The 20,651-nt window shown below is 44.4% G+C and overlaps 2 protein-coding genes across 2 annotated transcripts in view; both read left to right on the forward strand.

The window, feature by feature from the left end:
• Positions 1-4,458, forward strand: part of pex3 (peroxisomal biogenesis factor 3) — a 33,854-nt gene extending 29,396 nt beyond the window's left edge. Inside the window, exons 9-12 of the mRNA XM_080200856.1 lie at positions 1,094-1,164; positions 1,256-1,378; positions 2,804-2,900; positions 3,903-4,458. Of these exons, the coding sequence (XP_080056982.1) occupies positions 1,094-1,164; positions 1,256-1,378; positions 2,804-2,900; positions 3,903-3,986 (375 nt within the window). The 3' untranslated portion in view covers positions 3,987-4,458. The remainder of the gene's footprint in view (positions 1-1,093; positions 1,165-1,255; positions 1,379-2,803; positions 2,901-3,902) is intronic.
• Positions 4,459-14,135: 9,677 nt separating this feature from the next.
• The window catches only part of cd109 (CD109 molecule), a 110,812-nt gene continuing 104,296 nt past the window's right edge, over positions 14,136-20,651 (forward strand). Inside the window, exons 1-2 of the mRNA XM_080199866.1 lie at positions 14,136-14,212; positions 19,374-19,534. Of these exons, the coding sequence (XP_080055992.1) occupies positions 14,136-14,212; positions 19,374-19,534 (238 nt within the window). The remainder of the gene's footprint in view (positions 14,213-19,373; positions 19,535-20,651) is intronic.

Consider the following 20,651-nt stretch of genomic DNA (forward strand, 5'->3'; position numbering starts at 1 on the left):
TGACCAGAACTGTACACAGTATTCCAAGTGTGGTCTTACCAATGTGTTGTGCAACTTCAAAAAGACATGAATTGGCACTGAGATCTTGAAGCATGGTTTCATACAGATGAGCAATGCAGTTTCATTGGCATCATAACTCTCAGTCCTTAGAGGACAAGCTGTCTGCAGTCACTATGAAAGAGTGCAGCCTTCTGGGTCAGTGTAAATCCACATCATCTTCCCTCTACTGTCCTGTTCAGACCAAACATCCTAACCAGCTGTTTAGGACAGGCGGTGGCATAGTAGTACTGTCACTGGATTGTAATCCAGAAACTCAGGGTAATGCTCTGGAAATCCGGGTTCGAATCTCACCACTGCAGATGGTGTATTTTGAATTCAGTAAAGATCTGAAATTAAAGGTCTCACGATGAATTTGAAACCATTGTCAATTTAGAGATACGAGATTTAGTCAAGACAGCTAAATTCTGTTGCTAAAACAAAAACAAAATATGATTGACAATTATCGATTACTTTGTATAACAGTCCAGATTTCAACATGGTCTTAAGTTCCTGCTTAAATCAGGGATTTTGTTATAAAAACTTACCTGGTTCAATAATGTCCATTGGGAAGGAAATCTGCCTTCTTTACCTGGCTTGGCGTACATGTGATTCCTGACCCACTGGCTGACTCTTAACTGCCCTCTGAAATGGCCTAGCAAGCCACTCAGTTCACGGGCAATTAGGGATGGGCAACAAATGCTGACCTTGCCAGCGACACCCACATCCCAAGGAAGAATTTTTTAAAAAGTCACAATAGCCTCATGTACCTCAAGAGTTAGGTTCTTGAGAGTGAGGCAAGCTAATAAATGGCTGCCCTTTGTTGTACTCCCCAAGTCTTGGTTTTTTGCAGCAAAACCAAGACCGAGAAACATGTAGAGAAGTATTGAGACAGCCAAAGGAATTGAACTGAGCAAGCAATGTCCATGAGTCCCAAGAATCTTATTTCCTATCAGTTGAGGCCTGCCCCCATAACCAGGTTAGATTCCTGCTCATGGGCGAGGTCAAATATAAGATCTGTCACTAAAATTTCTGTGCAATCTTTTATTTTCCACAGGCCTGTGGTTTGACAGAGAAAGATGTAACCACATTAAAACTTCTAAATGAAACAAGAGATATGCTGGAAAGGTCTGTATGAGATTTGGCCAAGGCAGTTAAATTCAGTGGCTCAAACTAAAACAAAATATGATCGCTGACTATCTATCACTTTGTATAACAGTCCAGACTTCAACACGGTTTTGAATTCCTGCTTGAATCGGGGATTTAGCCGACTGCTGGATAACATGGCCGAGTTCTTCAAACCAACAGAACAGGAACTGACTCAGAACGGAAAGATCAACAGGTCAGTGCAGCGCCACATGCCATTCGGGAGGTGAGAGCAGGAGAAATGTGGCTGGAACTAACAGTACACAGAAACCTTGCTTTGAGTTTAGAATACAAGAAGAAATAAATTGTACTAAACCTTTTATAAATCACTCATTAGGCCTCAGCCGCAGTACTACGTCCAGTCATGGGCATGTTTTTGGAAAGATGTCAAGGCCTTGGAGAGAAGGGCAGAGATTTACTGGGGCAACAGATCTTTAGCTATCTATGAGAAGAGATTGGACAAACTTGGTTTGTTTTCACTTGAACATCAGAGGCTGAGGGGCAATCTGAAAGAAGTTTACACAATTATGAGAGGCATGGATGGATTGGATAGTCGGAGTCCTTTTTCCCAGGGTAGAAATGTGAATTACTAGAAGACATAGGTTTAAAGTACAAAGGGGAAAGTTTAAAGGAGATGCGAGAGGCAAGTTTTTCACACAGAGGGTGGTAAGTGTCTGGAATGAGCTGCCAGAGGACGTGATAGAAGCAGATACAATAGCAATGTTTTAAAAGGCATCTTGACAGATACGTGAATAGACAGGGAATAGAGGCATAGACTGTGTAGAAGCAAGAGGATTATAAGTTTATTTATTTATTGGTCATAAATAAGGCTTACATTAACACTGCAATGAAGTTACTGTGAAATTCCCTTAGTCGTCACATTCTGGCGCCCGTTCGGGTCAATTCACCTAACCAGCCCGTCTTTCAGACTGTGGGAGGAATCCAGAGTATCGGAGGAGGAAACCTATGCAGACATGGGGAGAATGTGCCACCTCCACACAGACAGTGACCCGAGCCAGGACACCAGGACACTAGGGGCAATTTAGCAAGGCCAATCCACCTAACCTGCACATTTTTGGACTGTAGGGAGGAAACTGGAGCATCTGGAGGAAACCTACGCAGACACAGGAAGAACGTGCAGACTCCACATAGACAGTGACCCAAGCCGGGAATTGAACCCGGGTCCCTGGTGCTGTGAGGCTGAATGTTAACCACCGTGCCACTGGCTCAGCTGATCCTCCAGGGCTTTAGGACTTGAGCAACTCAGCTGTAAAAGGGGATTTTGTTCTTGGCTAGTTGAAGATTAGTATTAATGATGGTACTGACAAGCTTCTGCAGTTTTAGATTGCGGCCTTCAATTAAAGTGGAGATGTTTATAAGGGGCAATCCACAATGATTCTGGAATTCTGGCATGGTATACCTTAGAACAGTCAGTTTGAGCTGATCACGCTCCCCATATGTAGCTGTAAATGGAGCTGAGAGGCCAGCGAGCGGACAGCAGACAGGTCTGTGAGTTCCTCATTCCCCACACTTATTACTGAGTGAAATCTACTGCCAGAATCAGGCTTCACAAACAACCAATTCCCTCTCTCTCACATTCATTCTTTTCTCGTCCTGGCAGCTTGTCCAACATTAGACTTCCCCTCGCTAAAATCATCCCGATTATTAATGGGCAGATACATTCGACCTGCAGTGAGACACCCAGCCATTTTGTTCAGGTGAGTGTTAGTCATTTTGTGGATGCAGTTCTTCTGCTCCCTGCATCCTCGTTGTGTTACAATCTGTTTCCGATTTCACATCACCGCTAATGCATTACCTCCTGGATCTCTGAAACCAGCTACTTCTTGCTGTCCCTTTCTCCTACAGTTAACCTTGGTGTCACTCAATTGTTTTCTCTTTTCTGCTGCTCTTTTCAGCCAAGGCTGCATCTTCCAGTGTTTGTCTTGGCCCTTCCCTGCTTTTAGAGCCATTTCTTTCTAATTTGATACGACCTGGATCATGCCCTCTGTTTGATTCCCCATTCATCTACCTTGGCTATTGCTTGGGCCAGTTGCTACCTAATACACAGCAAAGCTCTGTTCTGTGGCATTCAGATTTAAAGCTCTGATGCTGGCTGCCACTGTGCAGAGTCAGGGACCATATATGTTTGTGTAAGAAAACCTGGAGCAAATAAGGAGGGTGATGTTGGAGGCTGTACCTGATGTGTATTGAACATAAACACAGAATAGGCCTCTACCACCCCAATCTTTTTCTGCTTCTCTTGAGTGCAGCTACATTATCTTTCCATTCCCTCGTGCCTCCAATTTAAAATTCTTTGTTTTGCATTCAAATCTCTTCATGGCTTTGCCTTCTCCTAATCTGTTCAAGCTCCTCTGGCCCCATAACTTCTCTCTCTTTCTCTCTCTACCGCCCCCCTCCGGAGGACCCTCTATTCCCTCAGTCCTTGCTTCTTCCCCCTGCACCGCCTACATCATTGTGCCTTCAGTCACCTTGGACCCATGGTATGGAATTCTCTCCATCATTCTTTAAAAGTCACTTCTTTGACCCAGCTTTTGGCCACTCCTCCTAACTGTTCCTCTTGCCTGACCTCCATTTGTGTCTGATTGTTCCTCCTGCAAAAGGTCATTGGGCCGCTTCCCTGTGTTTAAGGTGGGGATGCAGTAAGGGTTCCTCTGTACATGCATGTTGTTGCTGAGTGTTTACTCCCATTGCTGCCATAGGACCTGCTGCTGATGGACCAGGTGAAGGACTTTGCAGCCAATGTTTACGAAGCATTCAGTTCCCCTCAGCAGCTGGAGAAGTGACCCTCAGCGAGCAGCTCTCAGGACGAGGGGCATTAAGGCCCGAGCTCACTCCAAGCCCAGGATGACGTGAAGTGCTTCCTCTCAGTCCTGCAATGATCCCGTGACACAGGTGCCAACACCTGTACTCGCCGCACTGTCACTAATGGTTGTGTGGCATTAACATTTTCTGAATCTTTACAGACATGATTACATTAATCTGCCTGTAACTATTTTGTATCATACTGTTATTTGTATCACTGTATTGTAGATTATAATCTGCGTGCAACTGGATACAAGATTCTCCCGGTAGCGTAGGTTTATATTTTTACTGCAGTATGTTCTGGCTCTGATTCAAACCAATTAAGTAAATAGTAATGTATGTTGCTGGCTGGCATCTCTTTCTTTGGTGTTAATAGTTTGGTTTCCTTGCTCTTGAAACTTCCTGGTTTAGTATTGTCATGTGTAGTATTAAAACAATATCACACTAAAGCCATTTCTTTTGTCCAACTTGTCTTACTATTCAAATACAGGTGGTAGAATTACATGGAATATGCCTGTCCTGATGGGTGCAAGGCAAAAAACTTTGACAGTATATCTCTTTTTTTCAGCAATACTGAAGTTCTGTACAGTCAAGCAAGTATAAACTTTCAGCTGTGGGCATTGCCAGTGAGGTAGGATCTATTGACCATCCCAAATAGGGGGAGATGACCCTCTGCCAAGCAGTACGACCAGGTGATTTTGCTAGGGTACTTTAGTGAGCAGCTAAGTATGGTGTCCCATAATGCCTAGACCAGGCAAGATTGGCGGGTTTCCTTCCCTAAGGGGCATTAATGAACCAGTTGGACTTTTAGCGAGTCTTCAAGGTCATTGGATTAAACTGAATTTGGATCATTGGGTTGGTATGATAGGAATAGAACACAGTTGTGATTGAGTTATTATTGGAGGCCTCTGGCCCAGTAATATAATCGCAACGCTACTGTCTTCCTCTTCAGGAAGTTCAGAATAATTAGGCATTCAGTGGAGTGCCACATAAGCCTGGGGGAAAAGTGGAAGACCATGGAATAAAAGGGGACAATAACAACACAGATTGTGGCTGAGTGACACAACAAGGAACAGGAGGATGGCATACAGTGGGGATACAGTGTCGATCCCAAGAGGACGCTGCTTTTCTTTATCTATGTACAATCTAGGACAAGAGGCCACAAGTATAGGTTGCGATGTGGTAGATTTAAAACTGAGATGGGGAGGAACTACTTCTCACAGAAGGTGGTGAATTTGTGGAACTCGCTGCCCCATAGTGCGGTGGAATCTGTATCATTGAATGGTTTCAAGAGAGAGATGGACAAATTTCTCATAAAAAAAAGGAAAGACGGAAATGGGGAACAGGTGGGGAAGTGGATTTGAAACCAGGGAGAGATCAGCCATGATCTGATTGAATGGCGGAGCAGGCTCGAAGGGTTGCATTTGCTACTTCTGCTCCTAATTCTTGTGTTGATGTACATGACCAAGGGCAGAATTCTCCTGTGCCCTATGTGGTGGGTTCAAGGGCAGGTAGAGATCCCAAAATTGATATCACACCAGAGGAAAATAACATGACAAAATCAGCCATGATTGAATGGTGGAGCAGACTCAATGGGCCGAGTGGCCTAATTCTGCTCCTATGTCTTATGTCTTGTGGGATCATAAGAACTAGGAGCAGGAGTAGGCCATTCAGCGCCTCGAGCCTGCTCCCCCGTTCAGTATGATCATGGCTGTTCTCATCTCAGCCTCAACTCCACTTACCTGCTCTTCACCATCACCCTTTAAACCCGTTACTAATTTAGAATCTGTCCACCTCTTCCTTAAATTTACTCAAAGTCCCGGCATCCACCATGCTCTGGAGTAGTGAACCCCACAGATTCACCACCCTTTGAGAGAAATAATTTCTCCCGGGATCTTTTGCTCCCTCCTGCTGTAGCAGGTCATCATTCATGCCAAAGGCCAGTGTAAAGCTGACTTGCTTTACCCTTGTTGGGGTTCAGATGAAGGTTTGACTAGAGTGCAACCCCGCAACCCCATTTAAGGTTAAGTCCTAGCAAGAGATCCCAGGCCTGTGTCCTGCCCCTCTTGTGCGATGTGGGAATTCAGGGACTCTTCTGGTGTCCCTGCTCCTTCATGTGCAAGAAGTGTGTCCAACTGCAGCTCCTGGAGCTGTGGATGTATTCACTTTGGAGCATCCACGATGCTGAGAAAGCCGTGGATAGCATGTTCAGTGAGGTGGTCACATCGCAGATAAAAATTATTGTGGTGATAGGGAATGGTGACCACCAGACAGAGGAAGAGTAGGAAGGCAGTGCAAGGGTTCCCTGCAGTCATCACTGTCCAAAACAGATATACCATTTTGAACACTGTCGGGGGAGATGGCTCACTAGGGGAAGGTGGCAGCAGCCAGGTTCATGGCACCATGGCTGGGCCTGCTACACAGAAGGGCAGGAAAAAGAGTGGCAAAGCTATAGTGATAGGGGATTCAATTGTAAGGGGAATAAACAGGCATTTCTGCGGATGCAGATGAGACTTTAGTATGGTATGTTGCCTCCCTCATCAAAGAGTATTATGCCTGCTCACTGCGACGCCAGTGGGAAATCATGATCATGTCTGGACCAATGTGTGTAAAAGTCAGGACTTGAAGAAGACCTGGGACAGTTTGTGGCAATGAGGACAAGATGTAGACCTCCAACAACCACACTTTGGATTAATGTGTGCAGCTGTGGGTGGATGGTGCATCAACTATGTGGATATTTTCTATGCAGCAATTTCCAGGAGATGAGTTTTTTCCTGGCCAGCAACATCCCTCAGGGTGCAAGTAGAAGACTGCAGCAGGTGCTATAGGACAGCAAGTGTCTGGGGCAGGCAGTACTGTAAAATGGAAAAGATCTGAAGGGTCATGTGAAGGGTATAGAAACATAAAGAGACATTGAGGGGGATTGTTAAGGCAGGAAAGGATATGGGGGATGGGAGTGGAGGCATAAAGGGACATGCTTTCAGTCTGCTCTCTGGGGAAGAGAACCTTACAGTGTAATGACCCTCTGAGAGAAACAAAATATCCTCATCTCTGTCTGAAATGGGAAACTGTTCATTTTTAAATCGTGTCCTCTGGTCCTCGACTTCCCCACAAGGTGAAACATCCTCTTAACATCCACCCTATCAAGTCCCCTCAGGATCTTACATGTTTCAATAAGATCACCTCTCATTCTTCTAAATTCTAATGGGTATGGACCTAAACTGCTCAAATAAGATAACCACTTCACCCCAGGAATCAATCAAGTGAGGATTCTCTGAACTGCTTCCAATGCAGTTATAGCTTTTCTTTTGTTTTTATTCCAATTCAATTAAATCAAGTCCATTTCAGAGTCTCAAGAAGTTGAGACATTCCCGATCCAAGCTGACAAGACAGGGCTCTCACCTCCTGTCTCGGGCTTGATCTACATGATCCAAGCTGATCGGAGTAAGAATAGCTCCTCCTCCAAGGCTTGATCTCATTTGCATCTTAGCCAAAAGGCCGAGTTGCTACTTTTAAAAATTGCTTCAAATGAAGCTAAAATGTAACCTAATGACTTCAACCAAGCACATTATGTCGATGCTACACTTGATGTTAGCCAAAAGGTTTTGCTTAAGACCAAAACTGTATACAGTACTCCAAATATGGTCTCAGTGTACAGCCCTAACAATTCTTCCACACTTTTATATTCCATTCCCCATGCAATAAACAGCAATATTCCATTTGCCTTCAGTAACTTCACTGCAGTGTTAATGTAAACTAATCAAATCAACTTAATCACTTGCTATACCTGCATACCAACCTTTTGTGATTCATGTACCAGGACACCCAGATCCCCCTGTACCATAGAGTTCCGCAGCCTCTTCCATTCAAACAATATACCTGTCAAAGTGGACTAGTTGACATTTTCACGCATTAGCGGTAGATGGGAGCAGTTGTGAACATCCTGTCTGGTACAGTAAGTAGGTCACTGAGATATGAGAGGTATAGTATGCTGCATAAACAGACATTAGCCTTTGTCAAGGTAGTGTTCTCCATTCACAATGGTTTATATGCTTGAATGGACAAAAATGTATTAGGAAACCGAATCTAATGAGGCTAACTCACATTCACCACAACCTATTTATAAATGAAAGTAGTGTCCTGTTTAGCCTCAGATGAAGAGGCTGGGACACCTTGCTGAGTAATGTTGTTGTGGTTTTAAAGAGAATGTATCAGCATCAGTTTCCTAATGGAGACAAAATTGGGGGTAAATGAGCACCATTGAGTTGGCTGCCTATTATACACTCCACCTGATCACGTCCAGTTCAGACGTCTGGCACATTCCCGACTTGAATTGCTCCGTGACTGGACGGTGCCTTCAGCTGCCTGGGTCGTGGGCTCTGGAATTCACTCCTTAAACCTCTTCACCTCCCTTTTCTTAACTTCCTTAGCATCAGAATGCTCGGTCAGCAGTTGGTATATTGTCAGTTCCACAAAGGGAACTGTGCCACCATGGAATGGCACAGTGGTTAGTGCTGCTGCATTACAGTGCCAGGGACCCGGGTTCGATTCCTAGCTTCACTGCTTAAAACCTATATGTGACCAGGCTCTTGATCACTAGCCTACTGTGCGCAGTCTGCACGTTCTCCCCGTGTCTGTGTGGGTTTCCTGCAGGTGCTCCAGTTTCACCCCACAATCCGAAAGATGCGCTGGTTAGATGCTTTGGCCATGCTAAATTCTCCCTCAGTGTACCCAAACAGGCGTTGGAGTAAGGCAACTAGGGGATTTTCACAGTAACTTCATTGTAGTGTTAATGTAAGCTGACCTGCTTAAAACCTACCTGTGACCAGGCTGTTGATCGCCAGCCTAGTGTAACTCAATGTCAGACTTTGTCTGATGATTGCTCCTGTGAAGCACCTGTTTTAAAGGTGATATATAGTTGCAAATTAGTGTGTGCAATATTGCTCAGTGTGGTTGGTGCAGACTTAATGGGCTGAATGGCCTCATTCTGTACTGTAGGCATTCTATGATTCCAGTATCCATTCCCTGACTATCCACTTGTTTTACTCTTCCCATTTCTGTGGCATTGTTAAGGAGTGGCCTGCAGGTGACTGAACGCTGGGCTGTGGAGCTGCTGTTTGATGGTTAAAGTTCTTCTGGGGTTTTCATGCATTGACTATCAACAAAAAAACTTGAATGTGGATGACAAGGGAACAGGAAGATGCAAACAGTTAGGGACTGACCTTTTAAAGTTTATTTATTCATCACAAGTCAGCTTACATTCACACTGCAATGAAGTTACTGTGAAAATCCCCTAGTTGCCACATTCCAGCACCTGTTCGGGTACGCTGAGGGAGAATTTAGCATGGCCAATGCACCTAACTTGTATGTCTTTCAGACTGTGGGAAGAAACCAGAGCACTCAGAGGAAATCCAGATACAGGGAGAACATGCAGACTCCGCACAGTAGGCTGGTGATCAAGAACCTGGTCACAGATAGGTTTTAAGCAGTGAAGCTGGGAATCGAACCCGGGTCCCTGGCGCTGTGATGCAGCAGTGCTAACCACTGTGCCACTCCATGGTGGCACTGTTCCTTTCGTGGAACTAACTATATATGAACTGCTGACTGAGCATTCTGGTGTTAAGGATCTTTCAACCTCAGTGACCTTGGTAGTTGCAATGGTCTGAAAAATTAGACAGTTAAGAAGAACAATGGAGAAAGATTTCTCCTGTTTACACAACCATTGGACAAATGAGCTCAGAACTGTGAGAGTGTTGAACAAGAGATACATACATCATCGAACATGCTGAGAGGTTGGAGAAACATACAAATAAGGGAATATCGGAAACATCAGCAGCGAAGACTGGAGACCATCATCGTGAAGAGAGGATCCTGAGTTCAGAGCTCAAAGGAGAACCCCACTCGGAGTAAACCTGGTCAAATCATCATGCGTGGGTAGTATCTAGATTCTAGTCATAAGGTTACAATGTAATGGAAACCTTATTAGAGTGTTGTGTTAATTGTGCGCTTATCAAAGAATTAAGGATTATTAATAAAAGGTATTAAAATTTCATTTGAGTAGTTGCCCTTTGTCCGTACCCTAATTGATACCATAGCGTAAAAGAATCAACATCCCAATGCCACAGAGAATAAACTGGAAGACCAGAGGGTGGGGTCAGCAGCCCAAGGTATTCCCACTTCCTGGTGATGTCGTGAGGGGGGGAATAAACAACCCTTCTGTCAGTGACAGATAGCCAGTAATGAGTGACAGAGGGCCCATAATGGGAGCAGGGAGCATTCCTAGATGATTACTCCAGAGTGTGCACTGCTAAGCCCATGTGGGGGATTTTTTATTTATACGTGGGACATGGGCATCGCTGGCTGGCCAGCATTTATTGCGCACCCATAGTTGCCCTTAGAGGGCAGTTGAGAGTCAACCACATTGCTGTGGCTCTGGAGTCACATGTAGGTCAGACCAGGTAGATATGGCAGATTACCTCCCCTAAAGGACGTTAGTGAACTAGATGGGTTTTTCCAACAATTGGCAATGGTTTCATGACCATCAGTAGATTCTGAATATATATTTTTTATTGAATTCAAATTCCACCGTCTGCTGTGGCAGGATTCGAACTCAGGTCCCCAGGAAATTAGCTGAGTTTCTGGACTAATAGTCCAATAATAGTACCAGTCAGCTACCACCTGGAGGTCAGGCCAGGACCCAAAGTGGTTCTGGCTCCTAAAAATAATCACCAGAAGATTCTACCCAATGTCTCCTATTTTGTTCTTGTGTTTTTATCTGTTCACATTCTCACATTGGGAAAAATATCCAAAGTTAAAGGCACTGTATGAATGCAAGATGTTGTTAAAGACGAAATAAAATTCAGGATAGAGACAGTCGGTACAAATCGAGAATAGGAGGTGCAGAAGCCACAAGTTCAATAGGGTGAGTGCAAGTAAAATGCAGTTCCAATTTTGTATCCCTGTTTTCTAGCTAAAATGATTGATCAGGAAACATTTCAGCTGCCTTCCCCCTTGAGACACAGAGAGAATACAAAGACTTTATCCGTGAGCTGGTAAGTACAATTGTGTTTAAGAGAAGGGTGCAGTGTTTACAGTTTGCACACCGGGGAAGTATCCATTCCATTGAAACTGAGGTGATACTTTCACCAGGTGAATCTTTGTTTTTATGTTGCACCTTTTGGGGAATTACGTTCTATAGAACCACAGAATCCCTGCAGTACAGAAAGAGCCACTTGGCCCATCAAGTCTCTACTGACTCCGAAAGAGCATCGCACCCGTGTCCACTCCTCCACCTGATGGGCCGAATGGCCTAATTTTATTTCTACATCTTACAGTGTTATGGTCCATCCCTGTAACCCCATGCATTTATCATGACAAATCCACTCAATCTACACATCTTTGGACATGAAGAGACAGTTTAGTATGGCCAATCCATTCCATATTGTTCCAAAAATATGGCTCTGATAGTTTGAAGGTCAAAAAAAATTCCATAAAAATGAAGGATTTGGAAACCAGCTTTCATCAAACCAGAGAGTCATTATTGCACAGAGGTAGGCCATTTAACCCATTGAGCCCATGCTAGCTCATCTGAGAGCAATCCATCAGTCCCATTCTCCTGCTGTCTCTTCTGTCAGGAAATCTAAAACACAGGAATACAGCCTCGGGGTAAAGGAACAATCACATTGGATTGAGATAAGAAATGACTTAATTCAAAAGCTGGTGAATCTTTGGATTTCTCTGCCCCAGAGAATTGTGAATGTTTCATTGTTGAATAGACTTAAGGTTAGGATAGACCACGAAACCATTGTCGATTGTCGGAAAAACCCATCTGGTTCACGAATGTCCTTTAGGGAAGGAAGTCTGCCATCCTTACCTTGTTTGGCCTACATGTGACTCCAGAGCCACAGCAATGTAGTTGATTCTCAACTGCCCTCTGAAATGGCTGAGCAAACCATTCAGTTCAAGGGCAACTAGGGATGGGCAATAAATGCTGGCCAGCCAGCGACGCCCATGTCCCATGAATGAATAAAGAATACAAACAGAATTTTTGATCCCAGGGACTTAGGGGATATTGGGATCAGGTAAGAGAATGGAGTTAAGGCCTAAGGTCAATCATGATTGTATTGAATAGCAGAGCAAACTCAATGGACCATCAGGTCCACTCCTGCTGCTATTTCTAATGTTCCTGTAGCCCTTCAAGTGCTTATCCAACTTCCCTCATCAACCTTGAATTTGTGGAAATTCCATTGTCTTGGAGTCAAGTTCATAGTTTTCAAACTCAGTTCCAGAGACATTTAATTGCGGCTGACACTGGAACACAAGTGGTGTTGTCCTTTGGAAAGGGGTCAGTTTGCCCTCTTGGTTGATAGAAAGGACCCCAGTGCAGTATTCCAAAAGGGGTTTACAAATTCTGTCCGCTGTTGACATTTATTCCTCAACCAAAATCACTTGTCACTACATGAATCACTGTTTCACTGATGTTTGCGGGACCTGTTTGTGTATCACACTCTGGACAATTAGGGGGTGGGTGATAAATGGCCTTGCCAACAATGCCCGTCTCACGATAATAAATCGATAAGAATAGGACAATTAGCATTGCCTTGTGGGTAGGACACATGCCCTGGTTACATAAGTTCTCATTTCTTCCTCATTGTTTGGCAGCTCTGTCTACTGACACTGAATCAGGGCAGTATCAATTCATCCGACCCCAGTGGGTGTAATTTAAGAACCACCTCGTAAATGCTAGGAGGGATCAACTGTGAAGGATAGGGAGAGAACAAAAGTTGTACTTTGTTCTACTTTAATGTTCTTACTGAAACTTACACCATTCCAATGTGTACATCAGTACAAACTGGTTGGTAAAGGCACAAGGGTGTGGAATGAAATCAAGGCCTTCAGTCCATCAAGCTCATTCGGGTCTGCTTAGAGGCTGTTCTATGTCCAATCTATGTGATCTAACTAGTAAATCTGGGAAGAAAAGACGCTACATTCTGCCTCCAGCCTGCATAAGGACTATAGTATATCTACATCAGACATAAAATAGAAAAGAACTTGCATTTACATAGCACCCTACACAGATTCAAAACCTCCTAAAGTGCGTTACAACCAATGACGTACCTTTTTGATCATTGGAATATGGGGAAAATGGCAGCTAATTTAAAATAAAACAATTAATTGGACTTCATAAAGCAATGAAAAATATACATTTGTCATGGTTTATTAAGTTCTGTCTGTGTGAGCCTATGTTTGTTTTTAAAGGTGAATTGAGCGAAATAAGTGGCTTGCGTATTCCTGTATTGTTCCCCATGTACGCTCCACTGAAAGCAAGCACAAATGGCCTGCCCTAAAGAAAATACAACCTCAGCTCTGCATTTAACTCAATAATATCTTAATCCAGTGAGGAGACTGAGACGCTGCGACAGAGACAGAAAGAGAGAGGGAGAATCAGAGATGTTGCAATGGGGAGAGAAAGAGAGACAGTACCATAGAGAGCAAATATGTTCCATAGGAAGAGAGAGGGAGACTGAGAGAGGGAGTGCCAGACTACAGAAAGGAGAGAGAGGGGGGAAAGGAGGGGGGGGTGGTTGGAGAGAGGTTGGGGGAGAAAGGGAGTGAGAGAGAGAAGGAGATAGAGGAAAGGGAGAAAAAAGGAGAATAAGAAATGTTGCAATGGGAAGAGAAAGACTCAGTGCCATAGAAAGCAAATATGTTCCACAAGAAGAGAGACTGTGCAACTGAGAGAGAGAATGCCAGACCACGAGATATATGGTCCTACAGAAAGGGAGAGAAAGAGAGAAAAGGGAGAGAGAGAGAGGGGGAAATGGAGAAAGAGGGGAAAGGAAGTGGGAGAGAGAGAGAGGAAAGGGAGAAAGAGAGGAAAGAGAGAAAGGAAAAGGGGAGAGTGAGAGAGGGAGAGTGTAAGTTAGGGAGCAGATTGTAGAAGTAGAATTCCATAGAGGGTGTGGCACAGTGAAAGAGAGCCTGTGTCATATATTTAGAGGTTGAGAGACTACGACAGAGAGAAGGTGTGTTACAGAGACTCTCCCACAAAGTGAGACAGCAGCACTGCAGAGTGGGTCCCGATAGATACGGGTAATCCTGAGAGGAACACAACTCTCTGGACCCACAGCATGGCATCTCTTACCTGGGCACTCTCGGTTTCTGTCCAGTTGCTCCTTGGTCTTCTCTCCACCTGCAATGGCAGCAGGTAAGTCCCAGATCAACCCAATCCTGAGTATAATAAAGTACTGCTGCTCCTTAAAAAGGTGCTCAGTCTTTTAAAAGTAACTCCATCCTGCCACTCAGACAGAGAATGAGAGCAGAACCTGTGAATTCTTTCACAGTAGCTTTTGGCTACTTCTGTTAAAATGTATGTTCTTTACAGTCTGTGAATTGCGCAGCCAGTGTCAAAGTTAATCAACTCCTACCTATTCTGAAACTGTCAGAAACTGAATGTTCACTCTGTGTTTCTCCTGGAATGTATTTATTTAAACACCTCTCTGTATGGACAGTTTATTCTTTTTAATATGCAGTATAAGATTTCAGAAACATTGGCTAAATTGACCTGATGTGAAAGTTTTACCTGCACAAAGATGTTTGCATCTTGCCCTGCGTTTAAAATGTTTTCTAACATACTTCTCCACAATCTGTCTCGGTATAAGAGGTGAAGATGTTTAATGTGCCTAGTTGGACACCATCAAAAATGTTACAGCTTCCAAAACAGAATAAAAATGTAAATGTTACATGTTTGCATAGAGGAAGACGGAGCATTGTTTTGGAAAAACTAGCTTATGATTGAATAAAATTGGAATATACTTATTTCCATATCCATTCTCACACAGATATACAGAAGCAAATCTGTTATATACAAAAGCACACAAATCTGTTATATACAAAAGCACAAGTTGTGTGCTTTTGTGTGTAATATTTACATATAACAGATTTGCTTCTGTATATCCGTGTGAGAATCTATATGGAAATAAGTATATTCCAATCTTATTCAATCATAAGCTAATTTTTCCAAAACAACACCACGTCTTTGTTGCTTTCCTGTATTAAAGTAAATATTGCTGTTTATACCATAACAAGCTCAACAACATTCAGCAACAAACACCAAACACTGAAGCAAATCCAGGTAATGTGTATCAAAACCACTCTGACACGAACAACTGAATATATGTCCCCAGGCTGAAAGGGGAAGAAAGTCCTGTTTGGACTTCACTTAGAAAACTCTTGAATCCCACCACCGTTTGCCACTGAGCTTTGCCACAACCTCACAAAATACAACGGGATTAAGGAGAAAAATCAACTTTCCGTGCATTATATATATATATAAAACAAATGGACTATGAGACAGCCCAATCCCCTATTTTATAAAACTGATAAATAGTATATAAATAATTGGGGATTTAAGGAACTTAACCTGTCTATATAGATATATATAGAACAAAGAAAAGTATAGACCGTGTTGATCATGATACCCAAACTAAACTCAAAACAAAACCTTCTACCCTTACTCGGTCCATATCCCTCTATTCCTTCCCTATTCATGTACTCACCCAAATGCCTCTTAAATGTTGCAGATGTGCCCGCTTCCACCATCTCCTCTGGCAGCGCATTCCAGGCACCCGCCACTCTCTGCATGAAAAACTTCCCCTGCACATCTCCCTTAAACTTCCCCTCCCCGCCTCATCTCGAGCCTGTGCCCTTTGGTAATTGCCACTTCCACCCTGGGGAAAAAGCCTCTGACAATCTACCCTGTCCCTGTCATAGTTATGGAGATCTCTATCAAGTCTCCTCTCAGTCTCCGTCCTTCCTGTGAAAACAATTCTAGTTTATTCAACCTCTCCTGGACCCCTCCATGCCGACGCTATAGTTAAGAAAGACCACCAATGCCTTTACTTTCTCAGAAGACTAAGTAAATTTGGCACATCAGCTATGACTCGCACCAACTTTTACAGATGCACCATAGAAAGCATTCTTTCTGGTTGTGCACAGCTTGGTATGACTCCTGCTCTGTCCAAGACCGCAAGGAACTACAAAAGGTTGTGAACGTAGCCCAATTCATCAAACAAACCAGCCTCCCATCCACTGACTCTGTCTACACTGCCTGCTGCCTCAGCAAAGTAGCCAGCATAGTTAAGGAACCCACGGAGTCCAGGCATCCTCTCTTCCACTTTCTTCCGTCGAGAAAAAGATATAAAAGTTTGTGTTCAGGTATCAACCGACTCAAGAACAGCTTCTTCCCTGCTGCTGTCAGACGTTTGAAAGGACTCACCTTGCATTAGCCTGATCTTTCTCTACACCCTAGCTATGACTGTAACCCTACATTCTTGTTTCCTTCTCTATGAATGGTATGCTTTGTCTGTATAGCGTGCAAGAAACAACACTTTTCACTGTATGTGAATACATGTGGCAATAATATATCAAATCAAAACAAATCCTCATAGCCAACACCCTCGAGACCAGGCAACATCCTGGTGAACCTTCTTTGCACTCTCTCCAAAGCTTCCACGTCTGGTACTGTGGTGACCAGAATTGCACGCATTACTCCAGTATGCTGGACCTCAATACAAAATGCGGAGAGTGACAGGCCTCTCATCTTTATTCTTTAACTTAAACAGATCTCTATTTTGCAATGCAGTGTAATTATTTGTTTCACAATATGTTCATCACTGTGCAGTTCTATCATGAGATTTGCACTTTGTTTTTTGATGATTGCTATAACTTTTACAAATTATAATTTTATTTTTATCATCATCACAATTTTGCACCTCCAGCTATGATGATTTGTCAATAAACCAATGATGTACCTTGATTCTTGTGTTAAGAGGAGCGGTTGTCATTGATACCTGGTGACAGGATCTGGTTGTATTGCTGGTATTAATTGGAGGTGGGGGAGTGGCAGGGTGAGGGGCTGGTGTTAAGATGGGGACCCATTGGATTTATACCAGGCCATTAATCCCAAATGAGGACAGTAAAAATCAATCCTGATCATAGAACTCTACATTCGGTCCATCGAGTCTGCACCGACCATGTCCTACCCCCATAACCCCAAGCATTTATCCTAGCTAGTCCCCCTGACACAAAGGGCAATTTAGCATGGCCAATCCACCTAACCCGCACATCTTTGGAATGTGGGAGGAAACTGGAGCACTCGGAGGAAACCCACAAAGACATGGGGAGAATGTGCAAACTCCGCTCAGACAGTGACCCAAGCAAGGAATCGAACTCGGGTCCCTGGCACTGTAAGGCAGCAGTGCTAACCACTGTGCCACCGTGCTGCCCCTTGGAACGACTCCTTGACCACATTAGTGTCCTGCCACTCAAACACCCCACTGCCCCCCACATTTGTACTCAGGAAAAATGAGATCACCTGTATTGCTCCCGAGCTGGTGAAAATCGCCTCATCAATTGTTCTTTTTTGGCCTCCATTGAGATTCATACAATGTGGGAAATGCTGGAAATACTCAGCAGGTTCAGGCAGCATCTGTGGAGCGAGAAGCAGAGTTAACAAGTTGAATGTTAAGGAGGTGATGGGGGTCTCAAAATAGAGGGGGGAGACAAACTAGCCTTGGCAGACAGGGGAAGCTGGGAACGGATCATATTGGTGTTAGCCAACACGTTGGTTACTGCAGGGGCTGCTGCCTGCATTAAAGATAGTGGCGCACCACCAACAACTGCTATCCAATCAGTGAGCCGGGGGGGCTCAACAGCGCCACTGAGAACGGTGGCCATTGTTGGTGCTACATCTGGAGAAGGAAGGCTCAGTGATGGTCATGTACACAACAAGGGTGTTGTCAGGAAGCACTTCTTCACGCAAAACTGAGTCTGGGAGCACAGGGATTGAACAGGCAGGCCTGGCAAGTGAGTGAGTGATTTCAGAGGTGCTGATGTTGCAGGAGAAGTCATTGCCTCTGGTGGAGGAGTGAGGGTGTGGGATGGAGTGGGGTGGGGGGGGCTCTTTTTGAGACAAAGAGTGCCCATAAAGGAATACCCTACCCCCGGATCTCCCAGGAAACCTTTGATGACAAGGTGGCCCCCCTCAGTTCCAAAGGCTTGCTGTCACCCTGAGCTACCTCACACACAGACAGGAACACCAGAAGAGGCCATTCAGCCCCTTGAGCTTGGCCTGCCATTGAGTTAGATCACAGCTGATCTGAATCTGAACTCTATCCATTACTCAGTCCGCCTGCCAGATATAAATCTCTGAACATCTGTGTTGATATTTTCCATTGTCCCACAGTCTCGACAGCTTCTTTACTGGCGGGAAAGAATTCCAGACTTCCTCTACCATTTGTGTGAAGAAGTGCTTCCTGCGAACATTTTTGAATGAGCCTAGTTCTAATTTGGCCATATGTTCTGGACTACAACGCACCTCGCACGCCCCTCACACCACATCCAATCAAACTCTTCGATCTCTCTGACAAAGGGTCATCCAGACTCCAAACGTTGGCTCTATTCTCTCTCCACAGACGCTGTCAGACCCGCTGAGATTTTCCAGCATTTTCTGTTTGTGTCTTTTCTCACTTTAATCTGTGTTTGTGTGAGTTTCCTCCGGGTGCTCCGGTTTCCTCGCATTCTCCAAAGACGTGTAGATTAGGTTGATTGGCCAAGCTCAACTGCAGTTTAGTCTTTGGAAGATTAGCAGGGGAATTAATGGGTTACAGGGATTAAGGCCTGGGTGGGATTGTTCTCGGTACAGGCTCTGTGGGCCAAATGGCCTCTTTTTGCACTGTGAGGATTCCATGATAATCACCTCGACCTAGCATGAGTTGTCCCCTTTGCAGAGGCTTATAAGTATAAAAGGAATGATAGGAAAAGACAATCAGTTCATGGAATCGAATCATAGAATCCCTGCAGTGCAGAAGGAGGCCATTCAGCCCATCGAGTCTGCACAATCCCACCCAGCTGCTTTCCCTGTAGCCCCATGCATTTACCTTGTTAGTTCCCCTGCCATTAAGTGGCAATTTAGCATGACCAGTCAACCTAACCTGCACATCTTTGGACTGTGGGAGGAAACTGGAGCATCTGGAGGAAACCCATGCAGACACGGGGAAAACATGCAAATCCCACACAGACAATGACCCAAGCCGGGAATCGAACCCGGCTCCCCGGCGCTCTGAGGCAGCAGTGCCAGCCGCTGTGCCACCATGCTGCCCACGTTGTATGGCAGTGGGTCAAAATCCTGGAATGTCCTCCCTAACAGCACTGTAGGTGTACCTACACTACATGGATCACAGCAGTGCCACCTCCTCAAGGGTAATTAGGATGGGTAATAAATGCTGCTCTAGCCAGCGATACCCATGTCCCGTGAAAGAATAAGAAAAATTAAATGTGTAACTCTGTTTCTTTCTTATATGTTGAAGACCGACCTATATCATCACAGCACCAAGTAAACTATTCCCCAGACTTAACATGACCTTCACAGTGTGTATGCTGCAGAATGACCTACCCCCACTGCGAATAACAGCACTCATCAGTAAGAACGGATGGAATTACAGCAGTGTGGAAGGCATCTTCAATGCAGGTAAGATAATCAGGGTTAAAAGCAGGGCAAATATCCTTTCTGCATTACCAAGAAAAGAATGGCAGAAGTTTTAATTTCTTTAAAATGATAAGCACTCCCCCTTCGCCAAGACAGAAAGCCATTCCAGTGAGCTGAGCACACAACTTATGTTAACAGTCAGGAGACGCTGTCTTTCCGATGAGATGTTTGACTGAGGTCTCCCCTCACCGGTGGACGTAAGACATCCCACGGCAGGGGACGTCTCGCCAGACTCTTAGCCAACGCTCAGGCAACATCACAAAGTTAGATCATTCTCACAGTGTGTGGGATCCAGCTGCACAGAACCTATCTGCCACATTCTCTACATTACAGCAGTGACTACACCTCAAAAAGAACTTAATTGGCTCAAAAGCTGTTCCAAGGCTGTGAATGGAACTAGATAAATGCAAGACTCTCTTCTTAAGCTAATGTTCTTTGATATTATGTTAGACTGGCTCATCGCCAGGAGGACACACAATGTCGATTTTTGACTGCCAACCTATTCCCCTGGTGAACTCTGTCCTCAGGTTCTCCTTTTGTTTCATTCATTCAAGGGACATGAGCATCACTGGCTGGCCAGCATTTATTGCCCATCCCTAGTTGCCCTTGAATGGAGTTGAGAGTCAACCACATTGCTGTGGCCCTGGAGTCACATGTAGGCCAGATGGGGCAAGGAAGGCAGACTTCCTTCCCTAAAGGACATTAGTGAACCAGATTCCCTTTTGTCCTTTTTAACTTCGATTTGAATAAGGAATGTCTGCAGCTCAGGCTCAAGTGACCTTATTATAAAAGAAAAAGTATAAAGTTTATTTATTAGTCAAAAATAAGGCTGAAATTAATACTGCAGTAAAGTTACTGTGAAATTCCCCTAATTGCCACACTTGTCATCTGTTCGGGTCAGTGCACCTAACCAGCATGTCTTTCAGACTGTGGGAGGAAACCAGAGCACCTGGAGGGAACCCACGCAGACATGGGGAGAACGTGCAAACATCACACAGACAGTGACCCAAGCCAGGAATCGAACCCATGTCCCTGGCGCTGTGAGGCAGCAGTGCTAACCACTGCACCGCCCTGGTAAAATTACATTGTACAGAAAATG

Source organism: Carcharhinus amblyrhynchos, chromosome 12 (genome assembly GCF_965287045.1).
Source record: "Carcharhinus amblyrhynchos chromosome 12, sCarAmb.v2.hapA, whole genome shotgun sequence".
Classification (NCBI taxonomy): domain Eukaryota; kingdom Metazoa; phylum Chordata; class Chondrichthyes; order Carcharhiniformes; family Carcharhinidae; genus Carcharhinus; species Carcharhinus amblyrhynchos.